The 27,409-nt window shown below is 47.8% G+C and overlaps 1 protein-coding gene across 9 annotated transcripts in view; it reads right to left on the bottom strand.

Annotated features, from left to right (window-relative positions):
- EYA3 (EYA transcriptional coactivator and phosphatase 3) overlaps positions 1 to 27,409 on the bottom strand; it is a 2,553,793-nt gene that overhangs the window by 543,684 nt on the left and 1,982,700 nt on the right. For all 9 annotated transcript variants that reach the window (XM_069623074.1, XM_069623072.1, XM_069623073.1 and 6 more), the window contains one exon: positions 5,466 to 5,524. In XM_069623074.1, the coding sequence (XP_069479175.1) occupies positions 5,466 to 5,524 (59 nt within the window). The remainder of the gene's footprint in view (positions 1 to 5,465; positions 5,525 to 27,409) is intronic.

The raw sequence follows: 27,409 nt of genomic DNA, 5'->3' as shown, positions 1-27,409 counted from the left end.
GTAAGTATATTGTGGTGAGGAGGGTTCCCCTTGTTAGTCCCTTTGTTTCACCTTGCTGTCCTTTTGTTTCCCCTTAGGGGCCGGGGTTCGGCAAAGATGCAGTGGAAGCTGCGCCGACCCGTGAAGAGGAATAGTACCCCCGGTGGTAAAATCAGGTAAGTCTATTGGGGGGGTAACTAATATTCCTCTTTGTATTCCCTTGGCTCACCTTGCTGTTCTTGTCTTCCCCTTAGGTGCCGGAGTGCGGCGGGAACATGCAGGAGGATGCGGTGGAATGTGAAGATGCTGCGAAGGCCGGTGAGTTCAGCGCGGCGCTGTAGCAGGCGAGGTGCAGCGCAAAAAATAACTTCTTCCTTCCAGCTCGAAGGCACGATGGATCGGGAATTCAGGTAAGGATTAAAGGTATTGCTCTTGTTCTAACCTTTTCTCCTTCTTTCTCCCTTTTTCTAGGAGCTCCAAACTCGAGGCGGGCGTGGCAGAAGGCTGGATGCAGACTTGCAGGCAGGGTGAGGGTTACGCTGCTGGATGCAGAATAACACGAAGCGTGTGCTGCTCTTCGGGCGTGGTTTAAATAGCCTCCAAAGTAGTCCCAGGTAAGTATTCCTCCCCAGCTCCGCCCGAGTAAAAAATAGTCCCTAAGTAAAGTAGTCCCTTCCAAGCCTGTTTCGGCTCGGAGCACTTGCAGCATGGTCTGCATCAGGTAAGTTTGCAGCATGGTCTGCATCAGTTAAGTTTTAATCTATGAGCCTTGTGCCTATGGCGCCAGGACTGACTCTCCATATGAGCCTGGCGCCATAGGTGCCAGGACTGGACCCAAATAGCCCCTAGCAGGGGTTGTTGGGTTTGCTTAGGATAACTTGATGCCTGCTTCCAGGGTTGCTGGACGTGGTCTGGGTCCCCGGGGGTAGGCATCATGACACCCTCTTTCCCCACTGGGGTCTCGGAGGCATGTGTGGGCTTACGCTTGCAGGCGCCCAGACCGTAGGGGGGATGGTTGGTTCGTGTCACTCCTGGACCTGGAAGTTGGATGCGTGACAATGTCAAAGGTTTACATACCCATATTGAAGCACATAGATTCGTTGGAGGAAAAGGGAGAAAGGAATAACAGTAGAGCATACCGTTACTTAAATGTTTAACTGTAACATTATTTTTTAGCATCTTAAACTGTAAGTAGAGCACGCGCGGCACAAATCACCCATGCATGTGCGGCACGCCCAGAGTCAAGAAACACCACTGAGTGCAACTATATAGTTATTGCAATGTGAAATGTGTGGTTTAAAACAGGCCCATCTGCTGCTGTTGAAAATTCCCACATTGAGCACGTGATATTGTGTGATGGCACTGATAAAAAAGTAAAGTGAAATCCATTATAGCCAATGCCAAGTATAAAGTGTTGTTAATTAAATACTAAATCTGTAATATCACCCTGCTCCTTATGATTCACAAAGAGGATGAATATTCCTGACGGGTTTTCAGATCAGCAAAATGTCAGTTCCTAATGTCGTCTGTTGATATATAAACATATCAAAAAGTGTTTCTCATTAGTAATGACCAAAACGTCAATGTGTTTTGTCACTTAACTTGTAGAATAAAATAAGAATCCAGCTCACCATCTTGGTAGGTGAAATCACATTTGTATAACTTGATATTTAATTTCGTGCGGTTCCAGAGTTTGAGCTTCCCCCGAACTGCTTCTTTTAGTTCTGTATCATTTTTTGATGTACTACGTCCTACAAAAAAGCATCCAGCTATTGCTATTCGTATTATCAGAGATCAATGCTGAACCTCATAAATATAGTTAAAACTTACCTATATAATGGGCTTGTGCAATTTAGGCACGCACCCGCCATCTGCCGTACGTTAAATACTGTTGAACACAACAATTTTAGGGGTAGCATGTTGTGCGGGTTACCATATATAATTAACTTTCTCCTTACTGGGCACTGATAGGCATGCCCAGCAGTCTAACCACAGCACCGCTGCAGGGCTCCTACTGTTATATCTTTTTTGAGACGTACAAAGAGCACACCTTTGGACTCTATGCCTATTCTTGTTTGTGATTTTATACATTAGGAGATACATCTGCCTCTTCCAACTCATCATTAACAGACATATCATCATCCTCAATACTTTCCACATTTGCTAGAGAGTCCGGTATTTCAGACCCACTCTCCAGACTTCTTTAACAACTTTTCAATCAATTCAGTCTTTTTGCCTTTGGCAGAGAGTTTCCTTTCTTTACATAGATTTCTTAGATAATCTGCAGTGTAACTCAGGAGGGTCTCCTGACTGTGGCTTTCCATATCAACATGATTAATATTGCTTTTTAGAGATGTTAGCCTTGTGGTTAGTTGATCCAAGGTAATAGCAGCACTTTAAGTGTAATTACTATACTTTGATCCTCACCGCTGTACACCAGTGTTAGGCAGAATTATATGCAGTACCCTTTGGGAACACCACACACAATTAGGACTACAAGTGACAGTACAAATTCTCCTTTGGTACAAGCCTGTACTATACAGTAAAAGTGGTAGTGGTGGCTGAGCAGCCAGACTTATCTCAAGAGTAAGCGAGCAGTATCCAATAGTTACACGAAGGACAGCAATTACTATGATTCAAACAAACACTGACTCCAGGTTTTCAAGTAAAATAATATACATCTATTTACTCTTTAGTTATATAACATTTCACTAAGGTAAGCAGTTTTAAAAATCACAATCTTAATACACCACACCACTCCCAATAAGTTCCAGACAAGTTAAGCTCACAAAATGAAGTGGGAGCAAAATGGCACTCCAGCAATTTGAAAGGGAGGGAAAGAAAGTTAATAGGTATTGAACCACACCAACAGGTAAGTTACTTGCCCACCAACAGACACGTTAGTTGAAAGCACTGGTCTGGGTCGTGGACAATATATTGCTTATGCTAGGCTGATCCGGATGATAAAAGGTACGTGGGAGGAAGGGGTACAGGAGAGTCTGCCAGACGCAGCCATAGAAACTATTTATGACATGTCGGAAGGGGGTCAGGAAGTCTTCCAGATTTATAAACTGTTAATGTCTAAAGTTGGGAAGGAGGTGATCTGGTTGAGGAGGGACTGGGAAGAAGAAGCTGGAGAACCCATGGGGCACGGGTTGTGGGTGCGGGCCCAGAAGTATCATAAGAAACTGTCTAGAAAGGTGAGATTACAGTAAATTCAGTTGTATATCACCCATAGGGCGTATATGACTCCCCGTAGGATTGCGCAATTCAAGGATGTGGTAACGCAGAAATGTCCTAAATGTGGGTAAGTGAATGCGGGCATGATACACATGTTTTGGGCATGCCCTGAGGTAAGGAGATACTGGAGAGAGGTGGCTCGCTGATTGAATGAGAAAGGCATTAAACTAGATGTGGAGTCCCTGTGGGCGTGCGTGGTTGGAGGGGTTTGCCAGGCCTCATAAAATGGAACATGTGAGTAAACTAAAAGACTTGGCTTATATTCTTGCCAAGCGCAGGATCGCCATGGGCTGGAAGGCCGTTAACAGACCAAGGGTGGAAGCGTGGTGGTGTGACCCTCAGGTATGGGTAGAAGCGGAGACAGCGGCGTGGAGCAGAGCAGCTAATAGAGGAGGGGATGATCCGGGGGTGTCATTGATGGCTTGGAGACACTTAGTGGCCACACTGTTTGACTCAGCGAGGACCGACTCCGGAGATGAAGACTCCTCTGGTGGTGCAGAGGCGTGTCACAGAGGGTGAGACAGAGGTTGATGCAGAGTAAGCTCGTGTGGGGGGTGGGCGGGGAGTAGTGGGGTAGTGGTGTGGGTGTGATCTTTTTGTTACATTTATGAGTGTTATGGTTGTATATGTTGTTAAAAAGAAAATCAATACAAATATTTTTTAAAAAATATATATATATAAATGACGTCAATTATTCTTTTCTGGCAACATTAGACTTAGAAGTCCAGCGGTAAAAAAAAAACACATTCATTTTCACCACAATATATGGGGTAAAGCATCTGGGTCTCAGTGGTGTATGGAAAACAAAAGAGGTGAATGATACCAGCAGAATATATACCATAAACCCATCTAAAAAACAGCATTCTAGGATGGACAGAATCGGATAGAACCGACTTTTCACTATAAGCCTGTCTAACAAAAAAAATACAAACACACACACACACACTTACTTTTTGCCATTCAACAGTGATCCATAAATTGTAGAATCTCTAATACGACAGGCAAGGGCAATAGAGTTAAACATCTACAGAGAAGTAATTCAAATGCATATACATTACTCGTTCTAGATGACTCAGCAAAATTAAAGTAAAAGTGTCCCACTCTCCACCAACAAAGGGACAATGGTAAATGCTGCCCAATGCACTGGTGTGAAGCAGACGGAAACCTGAACAAATCACTGGCAGAAAAGTGCCAGAGAATGCCATCATTTCCTCTTCACAAACATGCAAGGGATTGAACCCTGCAAGTTAAAGCCTAAAAAAAAGCATAGTTAAACAGAAAGGAAGCTCAAACAATAGGAAACACCACGTGTAGGACTGTGAGTGAATTCCAAATATGGACATCCCTATAAGACTCTAGAAGCAAGAGCTTTTGTCCAACCACATCCCATCTGGGAACATTTTAAAGTCAGACCCCACCACCCAGTCTCGAGAGGATAGCTTAGGGGCAACATGCTCACCTTGGAAGCAAGACGACATGGAGCAAACGCAGGTTCGATCCCAGGGACCTCTGGGTATTAAGCACGTTAAAATTACCTATCATATCATATATCATACCCCTAACACCGTAGCCGAAACCCCATATATCTTCCCCTGCACAAACCACCTCCCTTGCTGGAGGTCAATAACAGGATCATCCATAGGACTTTGGGCCTCATCACAAATTGGGCGGTATCACAGGGTAAATCCACTGGAATACCACCCAACGCAATTACCATTACTGCCACTTGGTCCGGTTACTCAATATGGTATTTTCTGCGCAATTACTGCAGCAGTAAGTGCGCCGAAAATGGGTGGCAAGTCAGCGCATTCACCTCCAGCCTATAGCTGGAAGTGAATCCCCCAACTCTCCCCCAAAACTCGTGATTGGGTGGTGTGGTAATGCAGCGGTAACGCTATGACCGCCGCATTTTTACCACACCACCCAACTTGTGGTGCGGCCCTTAGTGCCCAGTTACAAATTGCCTCTGGAACACTGCCCCAGTGTATATGACCAGCAAGATCCAAAGCCCTGAAAGCCATGGCACGTCCAAAGTTAGACACTTCACCCACAGTAGTCGGCATTTGGTGGTCTGGGTATTGTGACACTAGAATGTTCTTTCAGCAGTATCAGACTGGAGTCCAACCAGTCTTTAACAAATAGGTCAGGAGTCGCTTCTCATAGCTGCAGACATCATTAGCGCCACAAGGTGACTAAATGTGCAGTGTGCGTCATATAAATGATACCAATAAATCAGGAAATCATACCTTAAGTCTTGTCCATTGTCATCAGATGCAACATCTTCAACATGAACCTGGTCACACTCCTATATGAGAAAGAAGCGGGCATTACATGAGCAGTCAAGACATGTAACTGAGTTAAGATGCTACACTTTAAACAGTTAACATTACTCACTGTATTGACTACTGTACTCCTAGTGCACTGTCCCCTTTCTTCCATACTTGCAGAATGCTGTCCCAACTGAGATCAGTCCAGAGACCTCCAACCAGCAGAAATTTGAAAAAAAGCTGAGGGTGCTTGTGCTGGAAACAGCAGTGGCCTGGCTCCTTCCATCAAGCACTTCCAAATGCCATTCCCTTACACAGTAAACATTACTATCACAAGGGACACGTTTTAGCCAGACAAATGGTGGGGCATATGGAGTAAAGGGGAGTATGGACCTATGAGTACAGAACTCAATATGGTGGGCAACTTAAAGTTACTCTTACATCCCATCAGCATTCCTCCATACGTAGCTAAAGATGTGCTGGAGAAAAGCTTGTCCAATCTGGCATCCACTCTAGAGATTGAATTAAGCGTGTATGTCTGCAAAAGGCATGGGGGCAGGCCAAGGAGCCTCCCTGTAGGTGACATCAAGCATAACCTACTTCCACTGATGCCACCTCTCTCAAGAGGACATGCAATCCTTTTGGTGGAAGGGGGGGTAGATTGTAACGTTCCTGAATGTAGGTGGCCACCCATCAGGCAATGTAGGCCTTGAAAGCTCATGCTCCCGAGGTGAGGGGTAAGGGGGGGATTGGGGCAACACTTGAAAGTGACAAAATGTTTAGTGAAGGGTCTGAATTGTTTAGATTATCCTAGATTTAAAAAAGTCCCCCATAAGAACTGGAAGATGTTTGGATGAGGGTGTGAAGATATGCATCATGTAGATCCACAGCGCAGAAGCCAATACCCCTGCTGGCTGCAGAAGATCTGCAACAGAGTCATTATCTTGAACCCTTTAGTGGGAAGGCAGAGCATGAGCGAGCATGAGCCTGCATCTGGCATTGTCCTTTTCAATTGAGAAACGTCCAGAATAGAACCCTATGTCTCTTAAAATTTCCCATTTCGAGGGGCTACACAATTTCCATCTCCAGAGACACAGAGGGAGGGGCAGAAGGAGTAGAGGTGGGGATACCCTTTGTAGGTACCAATAGGGTTATTGCTTTCTCCCACAGTTGTTGAGGGATTCATCTGCAGCAGGTTAATGCAGCTTCGGTTTTGGGCTCTATCAAGAATCCCTTGGTAATTTGTCTCTTGAAAGGAGTAGCACTAGAAGACCAGTCCAGACGATCCATGTGCTCCTGGCTGATGGACACTGCTGAATCCTCTGGCTTCAGTCTGCTTTCTGTTAGGTAGACATGGTCAGTTTGAGAAGGGTTCCAATGTTTGCCTGTTTTATCAAGGTTTCAGCCATTGTGACGTGAAATAACTGCAGGCAGTCAAAGGCAGCCTAAGAACATTTTAATGTGCCTCAGAAAAGAGTTTTTGGCTGCACAGCTACACATGCCTCCTTATATCTCCACTGATACATTTGCAACAAAAGTCAATATCTATTTGACTAGCTTCTGCCTCTGAGAAGTTGTCACTGGTCTGGCATTAGCCATTACTGTAAGAAACGGTTCTTTTTGGCAGTAAATTCCCTTACCTTGCATCATTGCACCATGGTCTGCAATGGCAAGCAGTATAAATGGCATCAGCATTAGCCTGCCCGAGAACATGAGAGGCACACGAGTAAACTCTCTTCCCAGATGCATCCAGAACCTTGTCTTCCATCCCGGGAAAACCGAGGACAGCTATTGAAGATAGTTTAGCTTGGAACAAAAGCAGATGTATCCACAGTGGTTTGCAGAGGGGGATCAAAGGCCTTTTAAAGCTGCTCATTGCCAGTACTTTGCCCCCAGGCATTCATCAGTAGGGACAAAACTGCTCGTCCATTGCCTCATTTACTTCTAAAAGGGTGTAATCTGGAAAAGGAAACCAGTTTCAGCAGCATCACCAGACCAATCTGCGGTTAAGACTCCTGCCTCTGCAGGTAAAGGGTCTGGGAACTTTATGCCCAGGAACCTTAAGTGATGTTCGTGTAAAAGGACTTGACAGTAATTCCTGCTAGTCATCAAAGAAGATGTCTGCATCCCCTCCAGAGGGAGAGAAGAAAACCGACTGTGGGTTCAATCAGGAAGTTCATGTGAGGGAGGTGCATCCTCTATGAGGGGGTTGGGTGGCAGGGACAGCAGAGGACAAGCCAGAGAAACCAAAGTAGGAGCCACCAACGCCAAAGACAGTGGCAGGCATCTGAACTGCTGCACAGGTTGGTCCAAAAAGTGCGGTGCTGGGACAGTTGGTGGAACAGATGAAATTGCTCTTATGAGATCTCTGAACTCTCTCATGTTTGATGTAGACATTATCTGTTTACATTTCACTCTGGTCACACTTGACTGGAAGGCAGAAGGGGAACCTGCAGAAGCTACAGTGTAAGAGGCACCAGAAAATGATGTTGCAAGGACGTGGGGGGTGAGGATACACCCTGGCATTGTCAGGGAGGCCCACTGCATGAGCGTGGGGATACAAGCATACAGAGGCATAGGAAATCCTGAAGCCACCCCCCTTCCTTGCGCACTGAGGGTAGCAATATCTTGACCGAGGTTTCTGCCCCAATACCCATTGCTTTCATTTGCATTGATACAACAGCCATGCCTAAATCGTTGGTCTTGGAGTCCTAGACAGTGATGCAGATGTGCTGGGTGTCTTTGGACATCCTTTTGAGGAGGGCTTTTGAAGACAGTTTTTTGCCGACACAAATAGGTAATCGTGCATTGGGTGCATTGGGTGCAGTGCATGGGGAGAGTGTGTGAAAGAGAGGAAGAGTGGGCGAGAGGAAGGGAGAGGGCAAGAGAGGGGGAGCAGAAGAGGGTGAAGGAGGGAGACTGTTGTGATTGTGGTCACCCAGGATGGGTTCACAACTCCAGTGGGACACTACCCATGGAACGTCTAGTACAGACCCTGGAAGGAAAGATCCTGGTGCTGGACTCACAGATGTTTAAAGGACCAAGGAGCCCAGAAGCAAACCTAGCTAGTGAGCCTGACCCGACCCCTGGGCTGTACCTCAACGTTTAACCCCGGAGGGGCCAGTCTCTAGGGGCCAAAGGGCACTTCGGTGGGGCGCATTACAACTATGGTGGGACACAAGGAAAGTGGCCGCCTTGAAGGTCCTTTGACAAAGCTTCAAAAAAAGTCTTCAACAGCAGTGAAGTCTGAAGATTAGCAGACACAGGGAAATTGTTGCAGAGTGCACAGATGGGCCATGTGTGTTCAGAACAGGGATTATGTTTATGGTGAAACAGCACCTCACGCCAAAATGTCTTGTTACAGGAGAGACCCCAAGAGCTGGGTATCGAGGCATGCAACTAGCTAAAAAAGGTAAACCAATTGAAAAACAGTCCTGCATAAATTGGTGTGTAATTTGTTTTTAACTTGGTCCACTGGTGAGTACTCTTTCTCCATCTTTGCAGAGAAAGGGACTACGGGTTAGGAGCCAAGTAGCATGAGAGGGGGTAACTGGCACACAGGTGTTCCTGCAATTGAGCCTGCAGCTTTTCTGTATATTCTGCTCTCATGCAGCCCCCCTGGTATGGATGAACAAGGGCAGAAGAAATAAAAGGTTACTACATGCCAATCTACCGAGAGTATTAACTATCTCACTGAAATTCTTTCCCAGTTAAGTATTTTATTACAGGCTAACACAATTAGAGAGAATGATGGTGTAAATGAATGCCCTTATAACAAGGGCTCCAACCACAAACAGTAACAGTCAATCATGTCTCAAATATTTGTATCACAAAGTAAAGAACTGACGTGCTGATATCAGAACAGTGAGTGAACGGGTGAGGACCGACCCGTTGGAGAAAAAGAAAAGATCTACCTCTACCAAACAGATGCTCGATAAAATGAAACAGAGTTTAGCACGTCTACAGTAGTACAGCGGAGCACCGCTGACTTCAAATGGAGGTGAAACTGTCGCGGTCTAGCTAGGTTAATTTGAATTCCTGCGGCGCACGACTCCTGTTGGGACTGAGAACCTGTATCTTGCCATACAAGAGAGTCACTGATAAATTTTATGTGATCGGGCAGAAGTGTGCCTCACATTATTTAAGTCCAATTCAGGGCAGTTTGATCATGCAACGCCTAATGCCAGGAGGCAATGCGACACCAGACCTGCATATTAGCAGGACGGTTGTCCAGGTATGAAACCCTTCTTGTCAGAAGTTGCTTTTTGTTGCCCTTATGAAGGAAGCGTTCCTGTGAAAATTATACAACCTCCCAGCGTAGCTGGCCTAGATCAAATGATCTTTCCATTGAAACATTGGTTTTTGTGAACTGTTTGTCCCAGATTGGTGTAGTGCTGCACCACGGGTTTAGATATTGTTTTTAATGTGGCCTAGTGTCAATTATTACTGTCACTTTAATGTTATGTTGTTTAAATAAATGTTTGTTTTCAGATATGTAATTTCATGCAGGTAGGACTGTGGCGTGGGTTATGTGTGCAAGGATACGGTTCTGTTAGAGAAAGAAAAATATATATGAAAAATTACCTTCATGGTGATTCAGGTTCTCTTAGTTCAGGCTCTCCCGCCTTCCCAACTGGTTGGGAACGCCTGCATCCGCAGACGGTCTGGAAAAGCTGGCTCAAAAAGATAGCTGGCACTTTAAGAAATTTGGTAGGGGAAGGGCCTACGTCACACGTGCGGCCCCACACCTTATCCTCACGTCACCAAAGTTCCACACCCAGTTCCCGTAGTTCCGCTGATGGTTGTAGAAATTAAATGTGTGTACCGTAGGGTACAGCTGGGTAAGTTGTGAAGGAGGGAGAGCCTGGACTAAGAAAACGAGAATTGTACGATCGGACTGAAAAAAAAAGTCAGACCGTGCAAAAAGTCGGAAAAATGCTACCACCAAAGGTTCGAACCTTTGGTGGTAGCATTGTAGGTAAGTATATAAAAAACAACTGCGATGGTGTCCCCCACAACACCCCGCTCACTATAATGTGTGGTATAGTGAGCGGGGTGTTGCAGGGGACACTCCTGCAGCACACCTGGAAAAAAAACGGGGGCTTTAGGCGTTTTCCCCACAACACCCCACTCACTATACTCTGTGGTATAGTGAGCTGGGTTTGCGGGGTCACCCCTGCAGCTCCCGAAAAAAATAAAAAAAATATAAAAAGGACCCTGCAGCGCCGTGACCCCTTTCACTTCTGTGATCAGAACTGGTGCTGCAGGGACCCAGCGTGTAAAAAAAAAGGTAAGTAGGGTTTATATTGGGGGTGTGGGTGGGGGTGAGTTGAGGGTGTAGTTGTGGGTATGTAGGTGTTTTGAAAGTGGGTTCGCATGGGAAATGCGCAGATCCACGAAAACCAGAATAACCATTAAGGTAATCTTTCTCTCTCTGTCGTCCTGGCTCTCCCTCCTTCCCAACTGGTTGGGACCAGACTAAAAAGCTTTTGAGTAAGCAAGGATGGTGGAGACAGCATATACAGGATTCAGGTAAACAAGTTGCGGAGAACCTCTTTGCCGAATTTTGAATCAGTTCTAGAAGATGTGTCCATAGGATAGTGCTTGCAAAAGGCAAGCAGGGTGGCCCAGTTAGCTGCTTTACAGATGTCTACAATGGGAACGTGCCTGGTAAAGGCTACAGATGCAGCCTTGGCTCTAGTAGAATGAGCCCAACGTCTCTGCAGAGTTGCAAGCCCTTTCATGTCATAAGCCTTGGAGACACAGGAGGCAGCTTTTGCTCCCTTATTTCCATGATAAGAACCACCATAAGTAATGAAGAGCTGGTCTGCTTTCCTAAACGGTGTGGTCCTTTTAAGGTAGAATTTTAAAGTTCTTACAACGTCTAGGTTATGTCATTATTCTTCGGCCTCAGAAGTGTGCTGTCGGGGAAGAAAAATGGGAAGACCCATTTCCTTGTTTATGTGAAAATCAGAGACCACCTTGGGTAGACAGGAGGGGACCGTACATAGGACAACATTGCCTTATGGAATACTATATATGGTTCCTTTGAGGAGAGAGCCTGGAGCTCACCAATCCTTCTAGCTGAAGTTATGGCTACTAAGAAGGTTGTTTTTCAAGTTTGGATTCCAATTTGCATGAAGCCATAGGCTCAAATGGTTTTTGCATTAGGGCTGATAAAACCATGTTGAGATCCCACTGAGGTGGACGTTGACCAATAGGGGGATGTAAACGTAAAAGGCCCTCAAAGTGGCCTTAATGGCTTTGTTGGAAAGAGAGAAAGACTTGTTATCTATTCAGGAAAGTGGAAACAAGATAAGACATGACATCATTAATAGAGGTCTTAATGATAAGGTCTTGTTCTAAGGGCCAGTGGCAGAAACATAACCATTTGCTACGATATTGCTTCTTAGTGAAAGCTTTTCTGGAGGCTGACGCAATGGCAATGTTTTGCTCTGACAAACCTAAGTGGAAAAAGGCTAGATTCTCAGGAACCAAGCACTCAAGTTGAGCAATTGAGGGGAGGTGTGAAGGACCTGCCCCTTCTGTTGAGTCAAAAGATCTCTCAATAGTGGAAGATCTAATAGGGCTGTACCAGCTAACTCCAGAAGGTCTGGAAACCAGGTCTGGCAAGGCCAGAACAGGGCTATAAGAATCATTGCCAGATTGTGTGGCATTTTGAATCTGGTCAATAAAGTGTTAGAGTCGACCAATTCCGCTGTAGAGCACCTCCCAGGGATAGAAGACCCTGACCATGCCTTGATGCAAACTTACGACATAGTGAGATGGCTGATGGATGGCCCCACTTCTGAAATATCATGTGTGCTACTGGCTGTTTCAGCTCCCGCTCATGCGGAGCAGACTGTAACCTGCTCAGTTTGTCTGCAAAAACGTTGTTCTTCCCTTCAAGATGGGACGCCAACAAGAAAATGTTATTTTGAATTGCCCAATACTGCATCTTTTTTGCTACGAGACACAGGGGACAGGAGCAAGTCCCCCCACCCACCGCTTGTTCATATAAAACATTGCAGTGGTATTGTCCATTAGAATTTTCACCACTCTTCCTTGAACTGAGGGAAGAAAAAATTGTAGATTGAAAAATATGGCTCTTAGTTCAAGGACATTGATGTGGTCCTTTTGCAGAGAGGACCGAAGACAGTGAGCTGTTAGACTTTGACAATGGGCTGAAGAGTTTGTTCTGACTATTTGGTGAGGAGGCGGTTGAAAGGGGAACCCCATTAACAGGTTCTCTGAGGATTTCTACCAGAGCAGAGAGTCCTGAACTTGTTTTGGAATTTGGATTTTCATTTGCTGGGAATCCAAGAGCTGGTACCAGTTGAGAGCAAGATGTCATTGGATCGTTCTCATATGGAGACTTGCAAAGGGAACTAGGTTTATGCAAGTGGCCATGAGGCCCAAGAGCCTTTGAAACCACCATGCTGTTGGGTATGTTGGATGGTTTGTTGAATGGCTTCCACCCTTTACAGGGGTGGAAAGGAATAGAGTAGTGCCTATAACTGTTGCTAGGAATTGGATCCTTTGTGAGGGATTGAGTTGGGATTTTGTCACATTTATGAAGAACCCCATGTTTAACAGGGTATGGCAAGTTACTTGCAATTTCTGAAGCAATTTCTCCGGAGACTGGGCTTTGAGAAGCCATTCGCCTAGGTAGGGGCTTAGATGGACTGTTCTTAGCCGAAGGTAGGCTGCCACTGACCCCAGAACGTTTGCAAAAAACCTGGGAGTAGAATTTAGCCCAAAGGGAAGAAATGTGAACTCGTGAGGAGACCTTCTTATTGTAAATCTTAGAAACTGACAGTTTGTAGATGGGGATCTAGAGACAGAAATTAGTTGGTTTGAAATGTCCAGAATTGGACGGATCACGCCAGATATCTTTGGGATCAGAAAGTAACAAGAGTAAAACCCCTGACCTAGTTCCTCTTGATGAACCAACTATCTCTCCTAGAACAATGAGTTTTTGAATCTCTTCCAGGAGCTCCGGGATGATTCCTGGAGCTTTGGAGGAGAGGAAGGTGGACTAGCCAGAAGGGCAAGTCGGTAACCATGCTGAATAGTATTCAGAACCCACTCCTCTCGAGTAATGGTTTTCCAAAAAGAGAGGAAGTTGGAAGGCTTTCCTGCTACCAGGGATGTATGCTCATTGATGAAGGTAGGAGCGGAAGGTATGCACATACCCGGAGGGAAGTCAGATAGACTTATGCTCTTGAGCAGAAATGAAAGAAGAGGGAGGGCCCGATTTAGTTTTGGGTCTATATTTTTTTTTTGTTTTTATTTTATTGCTTTATGTAAACCTTAAAAGAAACACACAACAAATAAAAAACATAAAAACATCATCCACATTTCTTACAGACTTTCCCCAATAACTACCGCAAGTTAAGGTGCGACCCAACTTATTATTTTCGTCAGTTTTTACTCTAAATTACTCATGTTCTGACTCCGGTCTACTGGGCATAAGGCGAACTTTTAATTCTCTAAGAAAATTTACCAAAGCAAACATTAGTTTCAGATCTAACCCAGTAAACATGCTTTGCCACCATTCATCTGCACTATAGGTTAGATACTTGCAAATGACTGTGCCCAAAGTCCAAGTTCTCAGATTCCGCAACTTTGGGCAGAATAAAGTTAAATGCTTCAGTGTCTCAACACTTTGTTCACAGAATCGGCAGGTCTGATCCGCCTCAGTGTTTTGGGTCCTGTGCGATCTTTAGTCGGGAATAAGTTAAGTCTGAACCGCATGTATAAAGATCGCAAATTCTGATCAGGAAACTGTGATAAATAAGGTTGCAATTCGCCAAGGGCTGTTGCTTCGTAAGGCACCTCACTCATTAATTGAGATGATCTTCTTAATTCACATGTTTGACACCTGTCTGATCTCCAAAGCTGTCTTTTGGCTAAGTCAGGATTATCCAGTAGTGTAGATACTGAGTTATCATGAACCTTTAGAACTTCCTGGCATTGCTTACTCCACAAGGCTAGCATAGTGTTCTTTTTGTCACTGCCAGAGTTATGTAATATTTTGAACTGTGGCACGGGAGAAGATGTCATGCTTTTTCGAAATATACATAGTGCGTTCCAAAACATTCTCTAGCATGGATTGATGTTAAACCAAGTTCATGTCGTATGCACGCAGTTGATGTTCCTTTGGGTAATTGTAAGAGCCAGACCCAAAAGATGTTCTCCAACGTACACCATAACTCATAAGAGCAGCCAAAAGCCAAAAGCACTTTCCACACCAAAAATCATAGCTGTCTCCGCTTTTTGAAGGTAAAAAACCAAAGTCGGTTTCAAAGAAAATTTCCCATATTGTTTATTGATAATTGATGCTTGGCAAGCTAACGGCGGACATTTGATTTTTACTGATTGGGCCCAAGGATCATCGTTTATGTTGGTGTTTAGCCAAGTCCCCAAATATTTGGCGCTTCGTGTCGTGGTCAAACTGTTTTTTTCCAAGTGCCAAACATATTTACTTTGTTTTTTACGGTCATCAGGTTTTGAAGAATCATTATTTCACACTTCTTTTTATTAATCTGTAGACCGTTGTTTGACACATAAGATTCTAGCGCATCAAGTTCCCGCTGTATCCCAATACTGTCTAAAAGTATCAGATCATCAGCATAAAGAAGCCAGCCCACATGGGCTCCATATATCTTAGGTGAAGCATTTAGTGGCGTTTCCACCAATGTCGGATAGAAATAGATTAAATACGATTGCTGCCAACAGACAGCCTTGCTTCACACCCTTAAAAGTTTGTATTGGAACCGATAGAGTCCCACTACGGTCCAATTTAATTATAATGTTAGTATTGGTGTCAAGTTCTCCAATTGCATCGATGAGGCTTGGTGGACAGTGCCAAGAAGAGAATTTTTTCCACAAGCTCCCCCGGTCAATGCTGTCAAATGCATGGGAGAAGTCTAGAAGGGCCAGATAGACTTTGGTATTTGTTCTTATTGCGTCCATCTTGATTAAGTTCAGTAGAAGGAGGTTAAGGCCACACCCAACACCCTTCACGAAGCTGGCTTGTCTTGGATCAACATAGTTAATGTTGGTAGACCATTTTAGCAATTTACATTGCAGTTGAGTTGCATAGATCTTGCCTAGGACATCGAGAAGGGCGATAGGCCTGCAGTCTTTCGGATGGGCCTGATGCCCCTTTTTGAAAATAGGAACAATTAAGTGCTTTTCCAGGGTGTGGGGGTGGTACGTTGCACTATTATTCTTTCAAAAAGGGTCATACAGAAGTCTTCCCAGGCTTCGGGATTTCACTTCATTGTGAAGTTAGTAAGTCCGTCAGGACCTGGGGCTCTTGAGGCACGCAATTTATTTATTGTGTTCAATATGCCGCCACAATCAAACACCAGGTCCCATGAGGCAAGCTTGGATGAGCTCCAATCGTTGGAGCTCCCATTCTCACTATACATTTAAGTATAGAAATCAACCCAAGTTGCTTCTGAAAGGGAATCGTTTCTTACCTGTAACTCCATTTCTCCAGCATGGAGTTATGGAGTTATCTTTCATGGATTCACATGCATAGAATATTCCCCGTCGTCAGACTGGGACCCCTCGGTACACATATATAGCCTTTTCCTATAGGAAAAACTTCCGCCACTTTTGTGTCCTATCTACGTCCTTTTAGGACCCGCCTACGCATGCTCCGTAGGCCGTCCCAGTATAAGAGGCCCACCCCCGCGGCTCCCCTTCAGATTTCGGCCCCTCCAACGTAGGAAGGGTTAAACTTATCAATCAAATATATTACATTCCGGGGAGGTTGGCGGCCGCATGTGAATCCATGAAAGATACCAATGCTGGAGAAATGGAGTTACAGGTAAGAAACTATTCCCTTCTCCAGCATTGGATATTTCATGGATTCACATGCTTAGAATAGATTGTATAGCAGTAACACTTGAGACGGCGGTGAGAATGTAATGTAATATACCCTCACCATGCTACACAATGCATATGTACAGTAGGAATAAGTTAACTCATATAACCTTACCCACATAAAGTATACTGTCATTAAAAAGGTAGACAACAGATTCTCCACAGCGTGGAGCTTACCTTACTGAAACAGATGGCGCAGGACAGCTCTTCACATCTGCACCTCGTCCGCATGCTGCCTGGCAAGGCAGTAGTGGCGGGTAAACGTGTGGGGCACTGACCATGGCGCAGCTTGGCATATGTCCGTCAGCGGAATTCCTGCCCATAAAGCTGTTGAGGAGGACATCGATCTTGTAGAATGGGCTCTAGGATGTCCTTGCAGTGGCCTTCCGGCCTTAGAGTGACAAAACGCAATCGTCGATGAGACCCATCGAGCCAATCCTTGTTTAGAGATTGCTTTTCCTCTCGTCGACGGACCATATGCGACGAACAGTTGTCGAGTAGACCTGAGTTCCTGTGTACGATGTAGGTAAAATTTCAGAGCCCTTTTAACATCCAGGGTATGAAGAGCTTTTTCTGCTGCCGATGATGGTGTGGCGAAGAAAGTAGGGAGAACAATGGACGAGTGTTTGTGATACACTGTCGGAACTTTTGGGATGAACATAGGATTAGTTGCCAGGACTACTTTGTCCTTAAATAATCTTAGGTATGGCGGGTCTACAACCAGCACTTGCAGTTCCGAGATTCTCCTAGCTGATGTGATAGCAATCAAGAATGCCAACTTCCACGAAATGAATTTTATGTCGGACATGGCCATAGGCTCAAAAGGCGGTTTCATTAAGCCTGCCAACACTGTGTTGAGACTCCAAGGCGGGGGGAAAACGTTTTACCGGGGGAAAAACTCGAAATAAACCCCTCATTAAGTGTTTCACGAGTCTGTCGCTAAACAGAGGAGACGACTGCCTCTTCCTTGTGAACCTCGAGATGGCCGCCAGGTGCACCTTTATCGATGTGAAGGATAATCCCCTCTCCGCCAAGAGGAGCAGGTAAGGTAGAACTTGTTCCGGCGTCACCAACAACGGTTGTAGGCCTTGTTGTCCTCTACACCATTCACAGAACCTCCGCCACTTATAGGAGTAAGATTTGTTTGTAGAAGGGGCTCTAGCCGCCTGCAGAATTTTTTGACAATCCTCCGAAACCTCTAAATCACCGAACTCCGAAAAGTCAGGAGCCAGGCTGTAAGGTTGAGACTGTCCGGGTCGTGATGCCACACCGTGCCTTTGTCCCAGGATAGTAGGTTCGGGACTTTCGGAAACGCTATGGGATGTTCCAGCGACAGGTGAAGCAGGTCGGAGAACCACGGTTGCCTTGGCCAGTATGGTGTCACTAGAATTACCCGGCAATTGTATCTGCGTATCCACTGTATTGTCCTACGCATGAGGGGGAACGGGGGAAAAGCATAAAGGAACATGTCCGTCCATGGGAAGGAGAATGCCTCCCCCATGGAACCCTCTTGAGGCCATCTGCTTGCGAATTGCTCGCATTTCTTGTTGTCTTTGGTCACGAAGGCGTCCAGAGGGGGTGACCCCATTTCTCAAACACTTTCATCAGGTGAACTGTGTCCATTTCCCACTTGTGTATCTGGGCCATGCTTCTGCTGAGGGAGTCTGCCTGGGAGTTCCTCACTCCTGGGAGGTGATGAGCCACGATGGAAATTTCGTGCTTTAATGCCCAATGCCATGTTTTCTGGGCTTCTATGGAAAGAGTTCTTGATCGCGTCCCTCCTTGTTTCCTCAGATAAAACATGGCTGTTGTATTGTCGGTACTCGTACTCACGAACCCTTGATGTGTGGTAGGAATGCCTTCAAGGCCCATCGTACTGCTCTAACACGTTTATGTGTAGGAGTGAATCCGTTGGAGACCAGCGACCTTGCGTTTGGAGAGCACCCATGTGAGCTCCCCATCCGGTTAGGGACGCATCCGTGACTATGGTTTGCTGAAACTCCGGCTCCTGTAGGGGTACACCGTTGTTCAGATTGTGGAAACTCTGCCACCACTGAAGGGTCCGAAGCAGCTTGTCGTCGTCGATGGTTATCTTGTCTGACCACGATCCTTGAGCCTGCGTCCATCGGTCCGCGAGGAATTCCTGGACTGGCCTCATGAATAGGCGACAGTTTTCCACCAGATGGATGCAGGATGCCATGGCCCCTAGGACTGAAGCGTATTTTCTCACTGAGATCCTGGTGTTTCGCTGTAGTCGGCACGCTTGTTGATTGAGTCTTGAGGTCCTGTCGAGAGAAGGTTTTACTAGCCCTAACTGGGTCTCGAACTGTGCCCCCAGGAATACCAGCGTTCTCGATGGCCGCAGAGAGGATTTTTCGAAGTTTATGGCAAATCCCAGCTGTTGTAGAAGCTGCATGGTGGCTTGTAAACTTGTGTTGGTCGACGCTGGGGAGGATCCCCTTACCAGCCAGTCGTCGAGGTATGGGTATACGTGGTGGCCTTGCTTCCTTAGCCAGGCCGCTACTGGAGCCAGGCATTTCATGAACGTTCTGGGGGAGGTCTTGAGCCCAAAAGGAAGAACTGTGAACTGGTAGTGAGTCCGCCCTATTACAAATCTTAGGAATTTCCTGTGTTTCCGACACATTGGAATATGGAAAAACGCGTCCTGTAAATCCAGGGATGCTAGAAAATCCCCCTCTTGAACAGCGCGGATCACTTCCTGCAGAGTGAGCATCTTGAATTTTAGGCTCTTTAAAGACTTGTTGAGATCGCGTAGGTCTAAAATGGGACGCCATTTGCCGTTCGGCTTTTTTACGACGAAATACCTTGAGTAGACTCCTTGACCTCTCTGTCATGTTGGAACTAATTCTATCACGCCCTTTGCTAACTTTATGCAGTATCTTCAGATGGGAATGAGCGGTGAACGCAGGTGGAATGTGCGGAGGGCTGTGTTTGAATTGTAGAGAGTGTCCGTTTCTTATAGTATCCAGTACCCATTGATCCGTCGTTATTCGTTCCCATTCGTCGACATATGCGGACACTCTTCCCCCTAGAACGGTGTGTTGTATGTCACTGCTGATCTTTATTTTGCTTGTCTCTCGACGATGACGGATATGATGGTCTTTTCCTGGAAGTCTGGAAGTTCCGGCGACGGTTTGCCGTTTGGGAGGCACGTCTGTATCCCTGGGAGGGGTAAGCCGATCTGCCAAAGGATCTGTCTCCAGACGCAGAGAATCTTGAATTACCTGAAGCCCCTCTAAAGGGACGAAAAGACTTGTAGCTTCGGCCACTCTGGAGGGCACCCAATGAACGTGCCATGTCCGAGTCCTCTTTCATTCCCTTTAGGGCTTCGTCCACCTTCTCACTGAAAAGAAGGTCTCCCTCAAAGGGCATATCTAAAACTTTGTATTGTACTTCTGGCCTGAAGTAGGTACACTTAAGCCATGACTGTCGTCGTAATAGGACCCCATTATTGACTTGCTTGAAGCCTGACTCAGCGAGATCCACCGCGATGTTTATTGCGTGATTTGAGGCTTCCTCACCCTCTCGGACAAGTAACATCGCTGCCTTCCTATGCTCTTCCGGAAGATGATCAAGCAACGGAGCTAGCCTGTGCCACATCTCCCTATCGTATCTGGCTACAATTGCCAGAGAGTTTGCAGCCTTTACTGTGGTCGCTCCCACGGATAGCACTTTTTTTGCCAAAGGCATCCTGGCATCTCGCTTTGTTTTCAGGCGGAGTCGTGCACTTGTGCTGGGCCTTCGCCTTCCTCGCTGCTGCCGCCGACACCACCAAGTCTGGCGTTGGTTGGGAGGATAAACACTTGGGGGTAGACTCTGGAGCCTTAAACTTTTTTTTTCCAGGTGTCCTTTCACTGCCGGCTCTGAAAACGGGTGACGCATTGTCTGCAACCCCTCCTTCCACACATGGTCTAGTATTGGTATCGAGAACACATACCTCCTTCTCTTACCCATGTGGTCGAACAAAAAACAGTCCTTTTTCTGTTCTTCCTGGGACAAACCAAATTCTTTGCATGCCGTCTCCATCATAGAATGGAATGACGCAATGTCGTCCGGAGGAGACGGGTGAGCTGGGCTTCTAGGGGTTTCCAACTCCACCTCTGACTCCCAGGTTGGATCCCTGGAGGGGGATGATGAGATATCCGACATGGCTCCCCTGTCAGACTCCGAATCTGGCAGCTCACCTTCCTCTTGTGCCAGTGCTGAGATTGGCGTGCGTAGGTTGACGGGACGGGCCCGGCTCGTCGACGGGTGACTGTGGCAGGTTTGCCTGAGGTAGTCGCTGGTCCAACGACTGTAACAAAGACTGAAGCGTGGACAGAATTTCCAACGACAAAACAGATTGAGGATTGAGAAGAGGGGCAGATACTGGTATAACGGATCCCCTCGTCAACGACTTGTCAGACACTCGTAGCCCTAGGTCTGCTGGGCCAGCTATTCTCTCGTTCTCGTCCTCCGAGGACAGCGACACAGCCTGTTCTTGTAGTAAAGTATCCGGGGGGATCGGATCAAAAACTTCAGGCCTCCAGGCCTCCTGTAGAACCCCCGTCGACGAGGCCATCGTCAACGCCGTTGTCGGTGGGACGGTGGATGCCACCTGCGTAAGTGGCAGGGTGGAGGCCGATGACTGGACCGCCGTCGACGACGGTGACTTAGCAGGTGGTTTTGGCGGTCCCGCCTTTTCCACACATGGCTTGCTTTTACTCGACTCGTGGTCGATCTATGATGATCGCCCGAGGAGGATTTCCTTTCCTTTTCATGCTTTTTTGATGAAGATTTCTTTGACGAGGAGTCTCTAGTTGAGTGACTTCCAGACGACTCTTTTTCCGTCGGTCGAAATTTCTTCGCCGGTGGTTCCGACGAGGTAGCGCGGCGTGATGTTTTTGCCAATTGTGTGGAGCCTACCTCCGAAGGGGGGTATGCCCCCGCTCCATCATTCAGCCATGCCACCAGTCGTCGACTCCGGTCTTTGAGGGTTTTTTGAGAAAACCCTTTGCATATGTCGCAGTTATCCGCCGAATGATGAGGGTGGAGGCAATATATACAATCCATATGTCCGTCCCCCTCGTAAACTTTTTTCAAGCCGCACATGGATGGAACAGCGCTTTTCCTGACGCGGAGGACATTTTCTTTACTCAAATTCCAGTAATGCAACCTTGTACAAAATAGTAAGACAACGCGAGGAGATCCCACTACTTTGGAGACGGTTGAAATCTGAAGGGGAGCCGCGGGGGCGGGCCTCTTATACTGAGACAGCCTACGGAGCATGTGTAGGCGGGTCCTAAAAGGACGCAGATAGGACACAAAAGTGTCGGAAGTTTTTCCTATAGGAAAAGGCTATATATGTGTACCGAGGGGTCCCAGTCTGACGACGGGGAATATTCTAAGCATGTGAATCCATGAAAGATCCAATGCTGGAGAATCTGTGTTCCCTGTAGAGTGTCTTGCGGTGCAAATCTATCCTTGATGAGCCTCCAAAACTCTGAGGAGTTTTTGTTTGCCATCCTGGCCATCATTTCCTCCGAGTCATTTTGAAGTAGCACTGAATGGTGTGCCTTACTCCAGTTCTTAAACATCTGTTTAACGTCTTTTTTCATTGCTAAAAAGGCTACGATGTCAGATCTCGAAAGATTTCTTGTCTTAGGTCGCATCAGTCTTTTCGGCTGTTGTACTTGTAGATCGAACTTTTGTCTCTGAGCGAACTTCTGGTGTTTAAGGCCTTGTTTGTGTTTCGTGAACTGGATTAGTAGATGCTGATATTCGATCTCACAATTTTCTAGATTAAGCCTAGTGACAATGTTGTGAACGTCCTGGTCTTCAAGCTCCAGTCTTATTCTATTGGAACCAACACGCGCAGGATGTGGCTATGTGATTTGCGCTGGTAGACTTAAGGCATTAAACGTCAGCTTCACCATATCATGATCACTATGGTCCATTGGTATACCTTCTAGCCAAGAGGCTCTTATGTGCTCTGGTTTAGAGATGAAGATATAGTCAAGAGTTGAGCATTGCTCCGCTCTTTTCCACGTTGTTTTGGCTGGGATATCACCAGCCAGGTTACCATTTAACATAAACATCTTTCTGGCATCCATCTCTTGACCCCAATTGGCAGCTGCCAGCTCTCGAGACGCCAATCTCCCCTTTTTGTCATTCTTCTCTCTGCCATGGTTCACACAATTAATGTTAAGATCACCACAAATTATTAAGTTCGGGAACTTTGAGTCTTCCAACAGTGCGTCGATAACTGTGGTGACTTGGTCAATGAAGGATTCCAGTATAGATTAATAATATTGAAAGTTTCACAGTCACTCGTGTCTTTTTGAGACCTAATCACCATGGCAACTTGAATGAAAGGTGAGATGACCGATTCCACAATCCTCAAGCCAGCGGATTTCCTTGCTGCATTCAGCAACCCGGCCATTGGTCTTCCTTTTAAGTGCTTTATTGCAGGATTTGAGGTTACTTCAAAATCTTGCAAAATTGGACAAACAGTCAGCCAAGTTTCCTGTAGGTAGACCATGTCAAGGTCGTGAAGCTAGGGTGTTTGAAGCAGATGAGTGAACCCTCTTGTATTCCATGATCCTAGATTGAGTGAAGTCCGTCAGCCAATTCCTGGCATTATTTTCTCAGCTTGGTGTTCAAAGTTATCACACCCAGTCCCAGCCATTTTTGTTAAATGAGCATGAGGGGCATGTTTCAGGGCTATACACTAAGGACGTGGAGCCCACCCGTCCCACTATGGTTTTCTTCAGTTGCTCCCCGTTCTTGGATTGACAGACTGCTTCATCCAACACGGAGCTCAAAGGAGGCATAAATTCAGTGTTCAGGTTGAGCCCATCCCTGTTCGTTACACTGGGTAAAATTCAGAGAGAAGTCTGCCAACTTCTTGTTTTGCATCAATTCCAACTTCGAGACCCACATTCAATCCTTTATAAATGTCAAACCCAAGGGAGTGTGTTATATTGGGCCAGACTCTTAACAGGATATCATGTATGAGTATTGACTGGACATGCAAGATCACTTTGTCGTTTCTAATTTCATTAAAGAATGCCACACTTTTAAAATCGTCTGATGCAATCGCCCTCAGACTTGGAACGAGATAAAAAAGTCTTAACACATTTCGACGGTTTAGAATTAAATCTTCAGAGTCATCAACACGTTCCAATATCAATTTGTGGACAGCGTCATCATTCTTGGCGTCTTTGAGGTAGTGCTGCAAGCCGGGCAATTGACACCCTTATGGAGTCAGGAAGGAACAAGTTACTTACCTGTAACTGTTGTTCTCCAGCATGGGACTGGCATGGATTCACATGCTCATGAATATTCCCCGTCAGGCTGGGAATCCTCGGTAAAGAAAAAACCAGTATCAGTTTCGTTTCTGATCGGTCTTTCGTAGTAATAACCAATCACTGGTCTCTGCGTCATACTGACCACAGCCAATGACTGCCCTCTACCCAAGCACCGCCTCTGGCAGCCATCTTCAGATTTGGAAGCACGTGAAGTGGCAGTATGACCAAGTGAAGAGCCGCAGAGGGGTAGGTGGGAGGGTTCGCATGTGAATCCATGCCAGACCCATGCTGGAGAACAACAGTTACAGGTAAGTAACTTGTTCCTTCTCCAGCATGGGGTCTGGCATGGATTCACATGCTCATGAATAAAGAATACATAGCAGTACACACATGCACAACCACGGGCGGTGGCAAAGGCTCAACATTAAGCATTGCATCAAACTCAACATTAAGCATCTTACCTCCCCACCAGGCTCACCTCAGGCGAACAGGTTGCGCAGCACTGCTTGGCCGACCCTGGACTCCTCCCTGGAATCCCGATCGACGCAGTAGAACTTCGTGAAGGTGTGCGTCGACCTCCACGTAGCAGCCCTGCATATGTCCAGCACGGGCACACCAGAAAGGAACGCCGTGGTAGCTGCGATCGCTCTGGTGGAATGGGCTCTCGGACGGCCAGGCAGCGGTCGGTTTGCCAACCGATGACAGTACATGATACAGCCGGAGAGCCATCTGGAAATGGAAGCCTTCGAGAGAGCCTTCCCCTGATTGACAGGTCCAAAGTTCACAAAGAGTTGTGACGTCTTCCGAAAACACTTCGTGCGGTCCACGTAGAACTTCAGCGCTCTAGCCACATCCAGCGAGTGCAAAGTTCTCTCAGCCGGCGACGAAGGCGACGGGAAGAATACAGGCAACACCAAGGGTTCGTTGAGGTGGAAGTCCGACGGTACCTTGGGCATGAAGGAGGGGTGCGTCCTGGCACTACCCTCGTGTCGTGAAAAGTCAAGTACGGGGCCTTGCAGGAAAGGGCCTGGATCTCTCCCACCCGTCGTGCGGAGGTGATGGCCACAAGAAACGCTGTTTTCCACGACAGAAACTTCAAAGGGGCCGAGTGCAGAGGCTCGAACGGAGGTCCCATGAGCTTGGTCAGCACCACGTTGAGCTCCCACGCCGGGGCCGGAGCCTTCACCGGCGGGAACGATCTGAACAGTCCCTTCATGAACTCTTTCACCAGACGATGAGACCACAAGGACGTCCGCCCCGTGGTTCTGGTGTATCGGGAGATCGCAGCAAGATGAATCTTGAAGGACGCGTGTGCCAGCCCAGCTTTGGCCAGCGTCAGCAGGTACGGCAGTACTTGGGGAGCCGTAATCCGTAGAGGGTTAATCTTCTGTGCGTGGCACCAGACAGAGAACCTCTTCCATTTGTGTCCGTAGCATTTAAGAGTCGAGGACGCCCTGGCCTTTGCAAGAACCTCTCTGCAGTCGGCCGGTATGTCGTATCCTCCAAACTCTAGCGCTGCAGGAGCCAGGCCTGCAAGTTCAGCGATATCGGGTCGTGGTGGAGGATGGCGCCTCCTTCCCTGGAGAGCAGATCCGCGTCCACCGGCAGCTTGATTGGCGGGGACGCTGACAAGTCCAGAAGGTCCGGGAACCATATCTGCCTCGGCCACGCAGGTGCGACGAGGATCATCCTGCACCGTGACCTCTTGAGCTGGTTGACGAGCCGGATTAGCAGTGGCAAAGGAGGGAACGCGTAGAGGAACAGGCCCTCCCAGGGGAACGAGAAAGCATCGCCCATGCTCCTCGCCTGGGGAAACCTGCTGGCGAACCTCCGGCACTTGGAGTTCGTCGCCGTCGCGAACAGGTCGATCTGGGGTGTGCCCCACCGTCGGAAGAGGCGATCCACTAGATCCTGCCGTAGTTCCCACTCGTGGCACGAGCGCAGCTCCCTGCTGAGTGAGTCGGCGATGGTGTTTTTTATCCCTGCCAGATGAAACGGCACCAGAAACATCCCTTGGGCGACTGCCCAATGCCACAGGTCCTGCGCCTCCTTGGACAGTGCTGGGGACCTGGTTCCGCCCTGTTTCCTGATGTAAAATATGGTGGTGGTGTTGTCGGTGAAGATCCTCACCACCTTGCCCTTGAGGGACGGAAGGAAGGACCTGAGGGCCCAAAACACTGCACGGAGCTCCAGGATGTTGATATGTAAGGATTTCTCCGTCGGGAGCCAAAGGCCTCTTGCGTGCAGATTTTCGGTGTGCGCTCCCCACCCTTCCAGGGAGGCATCCGTGGTCACTGTCTCCTGGTGGGCTGGGGTCTGGAAGTCCATGCCCGCCGTCAGATGCGCGCGGGTGCCCCACCACCAGATCGCTCGTCGGAAACTCTCGTCGAGTGTGATCCTTTCCTCGAAGCTGCCCGTCGTTTGGATCCAGCGCGCGTCCAGGAACTCCTGCAACGGGCGCATCCGGAGCCTGCACATGGGAATGAGGTAGATGCAGGAAGACATCATTCCGAGGAGGGACTTGATGGACCTCACCTTGGCCGCGTCGGCCACCAACATCCGCTGCACCTTGCCCAGGATGGTCCTGGTCCTCTCCTCCGACGGGGAGGCCAGAAGGGACACTGTGTTGAGCCTCGCTCCCAGAAACAGAGCCTCTTGCGCCGGTACCAGGTGGGATTTGGCGTAGTTCACGGAGAATCCCAGGTCCGTGAGAAGTTGGACGGTCCTTGCCGTGTGAACCACGGCGAGCTCCCTTGTCTTGGCTCGGATGAGCCAGTCGTCCAGGTAGGGGTAGACGTGGATCCCTTTGCGGCGCAGCTGCGCCGCCACCGGTGCGAGGCACTTGGTGAACACCCTGGGTGCCGACCGTAGTCCAAAGGGGAGGGCTTTGAACTGGTAATGACGCCCTTGGACCACAAACCTGAGGAATTTTCGGTGCCCCTTCAGGATGGGAATATGGAAGTAGGCATCCTCCAAATCCAACGACGACAGGAAGTCTCCTTCCTCCAGCTGACCCAGGACGTGCTGGAGGGTGACCATCCGGAACTTTTGCGCCTTGATGAACTTCCTTTTCCAGCAGGTCCAGGATGGGGCGCCATCCCCCCCGTCGTCTTCTTCACGAGGAAGTATCTCGAGTAAACTCCGGAGCCCCGAAGCCTCTTTGGGACGAGTTCGATGGCGCCCTTCCTGAGCATCGCCTTTACCTCCAGGAGAAGTTGAGGGACGTGAAGTTCTTTCCTGGCCACGGGGGGGACGCGCGGACACCTTCTTTGAAACTCGAGCGCGTGGCCCCGGGCCAAGGCGTCCAGCACCCAACGGTCGGTGGAGATGGACTCCCACACGCTGACGAAGCTCGCCAGCCGGCCTCCCACCGGGGTGCTTCGGTGGGGGCCCGACCCCACGGCCAGTTCAATCCTGCTTCGACGAGGCTTTGCCGCCTTGTCCTTGGCGACGACGGCGGGGTCCGCCAGACTTGCCTCGTCCTCTGTAGGCCTCCTGAGACGACGAGCGGGCCGCTTGACGGTAGGAGGAGAAACCGCCGCCGGAACCTTTGGAGGCGCCCTTGCCTCAGCTGCTCCGAAAGGGCGTCCGTCGTTGTTGCAGAACTCCAAGGGCCCGGGCCGTCTCGGTGTCCGCTTTAATGGCCTGAAGGGAATCGTCCACTGTTTTCCCAAACAGGTTGTTCCCATCGAAGGGCATGTCCAGGACTCTGGT

The sequence above is a fragment of the Ambystoma mexicanum genome, chromosome 11 (assembly GCF_040938575.1).
Source record: "Ambystoma mexicanum isolate Mex_15411 chromosome 11, UKY_AmexF1_1, whole genome shotgun sequence".
Taxonomy (NCBI): Eukaryota; Metazoa; Chordata; class Amphibia; order Caudata; family Ambystomatidae; genus Ambystoma; species Ambystoma mexicanum.
The sequence above is the reverse complement of the archived record's forward strand: the minus strand, read 5'-3'. Positions and strand labels throughout refer to the sequence as shown.